This window comes from Takifugu flavidus, chromosome 9 (genome assembly GCF_003711565.1).
Source record: "Takifugu flavidus isolate HTHZ2018 chromosome 9, ASM371156v2, whole genome shotgun sequence".
Classification (NCBI taxonomy): domain Eukaryota; kingdom Metazoa; phylum Chordata; class Actinopteri; order Tetraodontiformes; family Tetraodontidae; genus Takifugu; species Takifugu flavidus.
This window is the reverse complement of record NC_079528.1, coordinates 5649240-5656739: the sequence shown is the minus strand read 5'-3', so window position 1 is coordinate 5656739 and position 7500 is coordinate 5649240. Positions and strand designations below refer to the sequence as shown.

The 7500-nt window shown below is 43.3% G+C and overlaps 1 protein-coding gene across 1 annotated transcript in view; it reads left to right on the top strand.

Moving 5' to 3' along the window:
• Positions 1–7500, top strand: part of slit3 (slit homolog 3 (Drosophila)) — a 159240-nt gene that overhangs the window by 84334 nt on the left and 67406 nt on the right. The window contains exon 5 of the mRNA XM_057043058.1: positions 5875–5946. Coding sequence (XP_056899038.1) covers positions 5875–5946 — 72 coding nt within the window. The remainder of the gene's footprint in view (positions 1–5874; positions 5947–7500) is intronic.

Below are 7500 nucleotides of genomic sequence, written 5' to 3'. Positions count from 1 at the left end.
AGATATTGCAGACAGTGTCTCTTTATAATGCTGATGTAGTGTATGTATCAAAGAGAGTGTGTGCGCCTCAGTGTGTATGCAGGTGTGTGTTTAATGAAGGATTTGTAAAAGCCCATGAGAGCTTTCGAGAACATTTAGTTTGATTTAGATGCTACAGCTCTCCGATGGCTCTGATGGCTGTCGCGCACACACACTCACACACACACACACGCGCGCGTGCACACACCCTTTTCAGGTGGGCACGCGGCATTCTGACACAATGTCATCAGTAAACACGCACGTTTGAATCATCGTAATGGAGCAACTTAAAGAGAGCCGCTGTCTGGTCCAGTCCCATCTCGTCCCAGACAGCCCGAGCTGTCATCCTGGTGTCTCCAATGATCAATAGGGGGAGGGGTATTTTTATTCATAAAGTGAACGCTTAATTAAATCACAGCGAGCGGAGCGAGGGGGGCGGAGTGGGAAGGTTGAATTGGGGAGGAGGAGCGATGAGGCGGCAGTTGCAAGACACAGCAAGGTCAACCAGGCGAAGGAGCAGACCCACAACGACTGGACGGACAAAAGCACATCCGGAGAGGAAAATGTCCCCTGAGACCACTGAAGGGCACATGTGGAGTACACACATAATGGAAATACATTTTTAGACAGGCACAGCAGCATATTTTCCCCTCTTTTGCCTAAAATGTAGTTTTCTTTGACAGCTTATTTTCAGCCATACGTGTGTCATTCCGACTGTACAATTCCAGTGTGTTCGGATAATATTCCCACAGTTTTTTTGGCATCAGTCAGCCACTTGATGACTCCATAGCCAAGGCCATGGTTGTTGGCTGCCTTTTTTAATGCATGGGGCTACAGTTTGTTTGAACTATACATACGCGGGATTGCCAAAATGTGGGATTTATAGGCCACTTTTTTTTCCAAAATAGGAGAAGGCTATTGCTAAAAGTGTCTCCTCAACTTGCCCAATAAAACAATGGTCACAGTATCAAATTTGAAGGCTGGTCTGAAGTTCTTTCCACCCTAAACTGCACCAGATCTCCCTTCAAAGTGAATAATTTGAAAGCTTCAAGTCGTAACTTGAATTCGGCACTTTTCCAGTACCGGGACAACGGTAACCTCGCTGGTAGATGGCAATGTGGCCAAAGTGGTGATGACAAAAAGTAGAAAGAGTAGAGGTTTCTAACCAGAAAACACAACTGAGAAAAGAGAACTGTCAAACAGGAGTGGACAGAGGGAAGTGGAAAGAGGTCTGGCAGACGTAGCTTCAGTTGAGAGCTCGTTCTTAAGCACACAGTTCCACTAAAGAAAAGAAAATGGCTTCAAAATGCATCATGGCAGCTCACTCTACACTACAGTACAAAGTTTCAGAGCAACAGAACGTCCACGAAGAGGTGGACATGGACACGTGTAACACCACGACTCCTAAGCAAGTTAAAATGGGACAAAGTAGGATTAAAACAGGAAAAAGAACAAAAATGTTCTCAAGGTTACAAGTATGACATGGAATTTAATTAATTCCCAGAATACAGGTGACCTGTAAAACCTTCTGCTTGACTTTGTTGTTACCCTACATCCGAGTGCTTAAAAACAAGGGGAATATGAGCTAGCCAGGAGTCGATATTTATTACTGTCTTTATGGAACAATATTAAATGGCGTTACAGCCCCCAGGGGGGACAAAAAAGACACAAAGATAGAGAGATAAGGAAAGATAACAGGAGGACTCAAAGAATGAACGTGTGAGAAGAGTAAGATATAGCAGAAAAGAAGCTTAGGCTTACCATTGACAGGCTCTCACTTCTCCAAGAAGACATTGTACAACCTTCCCTCTCTTCTATCCCTTTACTGTCTCTCTCCTCTCCTTTTTCATTTCTCCCCTGGAGCCCAGCCGAGGGTCATTTCTATCCCTTTCTACCATTATAATCATTCTTCTCTTAAGAAAAGACGTGTGCAGAAATCTCTGCGTGAAGGCACGTTTGGTACACTGCCACCTGTGCTTCCAGGCTCCCCTGCTGTTTCCGCCTGGCACACCTTCCCCGTCACTTCTGTGACGGAGACTTCCCGTGATGCCCTCTGACACAAATCCATATGAAATCAAATGGGCCTGTTTCCACTTCTTTGCCTGGGAGGGTTAATGGTTCAGAGTGGCCATGACTCCTACATAGAGGAGCCTGAGGGTGGAGTCTTGTTTTAGTCGGTGCACAAAATACTACAGCTTGAGATGTCGGCGGAACATTTTTTTTTCTCTTTCTCTTGGATGTGCACCCGTGGCCCAGGTTTTAAATCTGCATGTAATCTTGGATTTGTGTTAAAGACCAACGCAAAAGTCGGGGGCCTGTTTTGCATCGGACAAGTATTTTGGTCCATCAAAGGGTTAACAGTAATATCCGAAGTGACGAAAGGGCGACCCGGCGAGTGTTATTATTCTCTTCACATCAATAATGGAACTTAATATTGAGGAGGTGATAGCTGGGAGCAGATGCACCACCACCACCATTGCTTCAACCCAAAGAGGATCATCTTTAATTCCTCCACACTTCTGGGGGCCAAAGAGAGCCACAGTCTGCAGGGAGGAGAGGCCTCGGTTGAGGGGCCTACTCAGGGTGGGAGGGCTGGAGATATCGAATACGTTTGGTCACAATTCAATCAATCGTAAATCCCTTTTTTTCCTGTTCTTGTTTGCTCATCTGCCTTTTCTTTCAATTTTCCATGCTGGCGCAGACACGAACCCTCGTTTGTGTCATCTCCATTTAGTTCTTCAGACTCCCCATTTCCCTCAAACATATCCAGTTGTTTGTGTGCTCAGTATCCCTCTAATTTCCCGAATTTGTCATCATAATCGAACTGACGTATAATTCAAACAGCCATCTGTCTCTTTAATAGAATTTTTTGAAGATGAATCGTCCGTCCCTCAAACGCTGCGGTAATAAAAGATGACGAAAACGGCAAATTCCGGGAACTGAAAACACTGCTATCCAAATAACTCATGTCGGTGTGTCTGGTTTAGCGTTCGGGTAGTCAGTTTATCAGCGAGTGTCCTTTTCAAGGATCACAGGCCAATCTCCTGTTGATGATAGCCGTCGCTGTCGCGAAAGGTCAGCAGGTATGAGTCACAGAGAGATGAAGGAAAGCTGTTTACGCCAAGACGAAACGCGGCTCTCACCATCAAATCTATACAGACTGCCGATGCTTTAGGATGCAGAGCTGACATCTGCATATAAGGTCGTATCAAAACTGTTTGAAATGGACGTTTGTCACAGATGTTTGGTGTTCTTCTTCTAAATTCAGATCCTGGCACTGTTATGAAAGCAGTGCAGCAGCTGTAGCTGATTTTTTTGGAGAGTGTGGCGGGGGGGGCTTGATTATAAAATTGCTAGTTGGATTTAGAGTCTTTAGTGAATTCATTTTCTTCATTGATTTTTCAAATTGGTTTTGCACTTTTTGCGCTTTTAGGACCCCTTTTCCAGTGCTGTGGTGCTGCGGCTGGTGCCGCATATTTTATCCTGGCAGCTGAAGTCATAAAGGCTAACTGAGACACGGTCCCATAATGACTTTGACTCGAATGCCTTTCTCTCTGCTGGAAAACAATAGCAAATTATGATGGGTAAACAAAACAATAAAATATTTATTCGCCGTGGAACTCTAAAAATATCGCTTTTTAATGTTTTATTTATTGCATTCTTAATCTATTGCTTTTTATTTCTTTTTATTTTCATCTTCATCGTCTCTGAGGTGCTCAGTGGGGCTGGTGGGGTGGAGGGGGGTAGATTTATAGATACATGTAGGCAGACAGATGTAGTGATGTTCAGATTTTAAAGTAAAACCCCAGTCGAAGTCACGACGGTGCGTCCCTTACCGTCTTTACCACGTTGGCCTGACAACAATGAAAAATACATGAAAGCTTTTGAAGGTGCGGTGTTTAAGATTTGGTGGCATCTATAAATGTTTGCTTTTCTGTTACATTTTAACTGTCAGCCCAGGAGAGGATCTTTTATTAACCTGAAAAATAAACAAGGCTCCACACGAGGTCCTTCTGTTTGGCCTGGGGGACACCAATTGTCATAAAAATGGAATAGACCAGTGGACACGGGGGTTGATGGAGAAATGCCCACAACAATAAAACCTGGAGAAAATGAGTGTCCTGTTTTCTGTGAGGCTGGCTAGTTAACATTCATGGCTTCAATGAAAGCTGATTGACTCAGGAATGATGGACAACCAATTTTCCATCTGTTTCAGGTCGTCGGTATAAACATTAAGCGTCTTTGCATGTTTTTTGAGTACACTTACTTCAGTGTTTGAAAATCGACCGGCAAGGGGAACTATTTCTTTGGTGCCTGACAATAGTGTGCCATTAACATAGCTCCGATTTGACCCCCTCCAGAAAGAGCTTGGATGTTTTCCATGGTACTCGTCTTCCTGTCTGTGTCTCTTCAGTCAAAACAACTCGACTGTCCTCGTTTGAAAACTAATAAATATATTTGTGCCATCATGCATCATCCTTATAATGCACATTTTAGTTGGTTTTTCTCTGCCGGGCTTAGTCTTACCTGGATATTACATTCCATGGAAACGGCATGTCTGACAGCTGAGATCTGTTGAGGTCTTGACCACAGCCTCGCTCTGAGACGACAGCGCTCATGGGCCAGAAAAAGCCTTTTTCTTTTTATTCCTTGGGAGGAAGAAACTCTGCAACATCCATCTTTATTTTATGTGGCCGAAGACAGTGTGTGATGCATGGGGGACAAGGTCAAAAGGAAGTCAAACTAGATCGATAAATTCAGTAGTGCTCTTTAACAAAATGATAATGCTCCCATATGATATGAGGTAACCTTGCTGTAAATGCATATTAAGATGGCCGTGCATGCATGTGATCACAGAGAGTCCACTTTAGCGATTATTAATGATGCATTCAATGACCCTGGTTTCCTGAACGCAGCACTTCTCTACATGTACTGACACAAATGAATAAACTTTGGCCTGATGTGCTCTTCTGTTTGTCCACCGAGGCTTTGCTCAGAGTTTCCTGCACTTCAATGCGCACCAACATCTACATTTATCTCCACCTGCATGTTGATTTACTGTCTCAGAAGCCAATTTTGAGTTGCCACAATATCTCCGTAAATAAACCATCTGAAACCCAAGCAGAGGACTAAAGGGTGATTAGCTTGTCTGGTGTTCCATACGACTATTTCTCTTTTTCTCTCTAATTGCGTTTGTCTGCCGCCAGACCCTCTTCTCAGCAAACAATGATAATGGAGTTGAGGTCAGTCGGTGCTGTCATGAAAAAAAAACCCAAAACATTGTGCTCACATCAGTATTCATTAAAATGTAAGGAAAAAAATGTGTGCATTAAAGAGCGTGGCTGCTCTTAAAGCGTGTGTGTTCTGTGGTTTCCTGCCAGGGATGTGATTGTTTCATTTCTCAACTGGTGCGCATGGACATAAGAAAAAAGGAAAGTGTTGCATTACAAACGTGAGTGGGACACAAATAGGCCCTCACACTCTTTTATTCTGATTCCTATTCCCAGTTCGCCTGTTCTTTCCCAGCCTCTGCCTTCACTTCAATCATGCACGCAATCATGCACGCAAGCACACTCCTCAGACGGAATGAAGCCTCCGCCATTTCTGTCTTTGAAGCTCTGTGGACCAAATTGTTCCACTGATCATAAATGTCACATCACCCCCCCACCCCCCACCCCACTTCCTCCTTCTTCTCTTATGTTTATGATTATTTGTACAGAATAGATCAGATATTTGGGGGATTTGCTCAGCTTTTGACATAATATGCACTGTATCTGTGGTGGGACTACCTGGATTAACGTCTCCTCCCTCTCTCTGTCTCCTTCTTTTTCTATTTGTCACTTTTTCTGTCTCCAGAGACCTCAGCGAGAACCAGATCCAGGCCATTCCCCGAAAAGCTTTCAGAGGAATCACAAGTGTCAAAAACCTGTAAGCATCTTCCCTTTAACTTTTTACTTTATTAGAGTGCCTGTTACACCCTGTTTAACAGTTCTCCATTGATGTAGCCCAAGTTTGCATGAAATCCTTTATTTTAACCAGAATCTGGTGAAAAATCCTTGTTAAGTTAAATGTTTTGTTTTTTTTTAATCCAGGAGACAAAAGGTGTGATAGATGGTTTCAGGGTGTTGAATATTTCTATTATGCTGAAATGTTTAACATAAGAACATTGCTTATATTCTTTAAATATTTAATTCAGCACCAACAAAACAAATGTGTTTGTGTTTCACGGTCACACAGTGTAACGTTGAGGAAAAAATACCAAAATATTACGTGAATTTGCTGAAAATCCGTCTTGCTGCGACACCAGAGTCTGAATTATGCATGCAAATTTTTTCTCCAAAATAACAAATGTTATTTATCTTCCTTGTGTTTTCATCCATCATCCTGCATCACCTGATGTTCTTCCCATTCCCTGTTTTTCTGTTCCTGCTCTTTTTTTTCTGCCCTTCCTGCCTATTGAGGTTTTTCCTTCCCGCTCTGCGCTCGATAACGCCCTGTCATTTATTCATGACATCCTAATCACCAATAGTGTGATCAATACCCTGCCTGATCAATGTTTGTCATCAATAATGGCTGATCGATGCGGCTTGATGTTGCATAAGGAACTAGACGGGCTCCTGAGAACAAACAGTAATGTGGCCGGTGTGGAGAGTTCGATAGCGAAGGGGGATAGGAGGAGAATTCCAGGATGGCGTCCATGTTTTCAGAGGATAATAAAGCAGCTGTTGTTGTTTGTCACTGTCACTGCTCATTTGTCTTCTGTCGATTGTTAATTATGCCTTAGAACTTTAAAAAAAAAAGAATAAAGCAGCTTAGGAGGAAACTGGTGATGTATGACTAAATTTGGTGGACTTGATTGTAAACAGGAAGTAGCCTCCTGTCTCCTGGGTCATGGGTCCAGGCCTCCACTCGCCCCTGACCTCAGCTCCACCCATTTTAGGTTTTATTCCTGTATTAAAAGGATGCATATTCGATAAACCATGACCGTTGTGAAAAACAAGGGGGCTGACAGAAGAAGAGAGCAGCATGAAATAAGTCCCCTCAAAAATTAGAGCTGTGGACTTGACAGGGATGAAGGATTAATCAACGACATGAGAGAAGAGAAGAGGTTTGCTAGTTGTCATGACGATTGTGTTGCTTTTACGAATGCGATCCACCTAGTGACAATATGTATAAAACAAACCTCAGAATCCTACAGTTGTATGTATGTTTGTATTTGTTACTTTGTGGTTTTGGTATTTATTTTTTGTCGTATAAGCCAGTTAGCTACCAGGCGCTGTGTGTTAGCCTGCTGTGTGTCAGGAAGTCCCCAAATGTGCTCACGTTTACCCCTGTCTCAAAGGTTTGCTGTCATTTCTCTCACGACCCCAAATCTCCTCGCCCACCTCACAGGTGCACGACTATTTCACCATAGCAGAACTCATAGAAGGTGTTAGAAAGCCTTTCCACTCACGCTGATGTGCTGCAGCTTGCCCTCCGCTC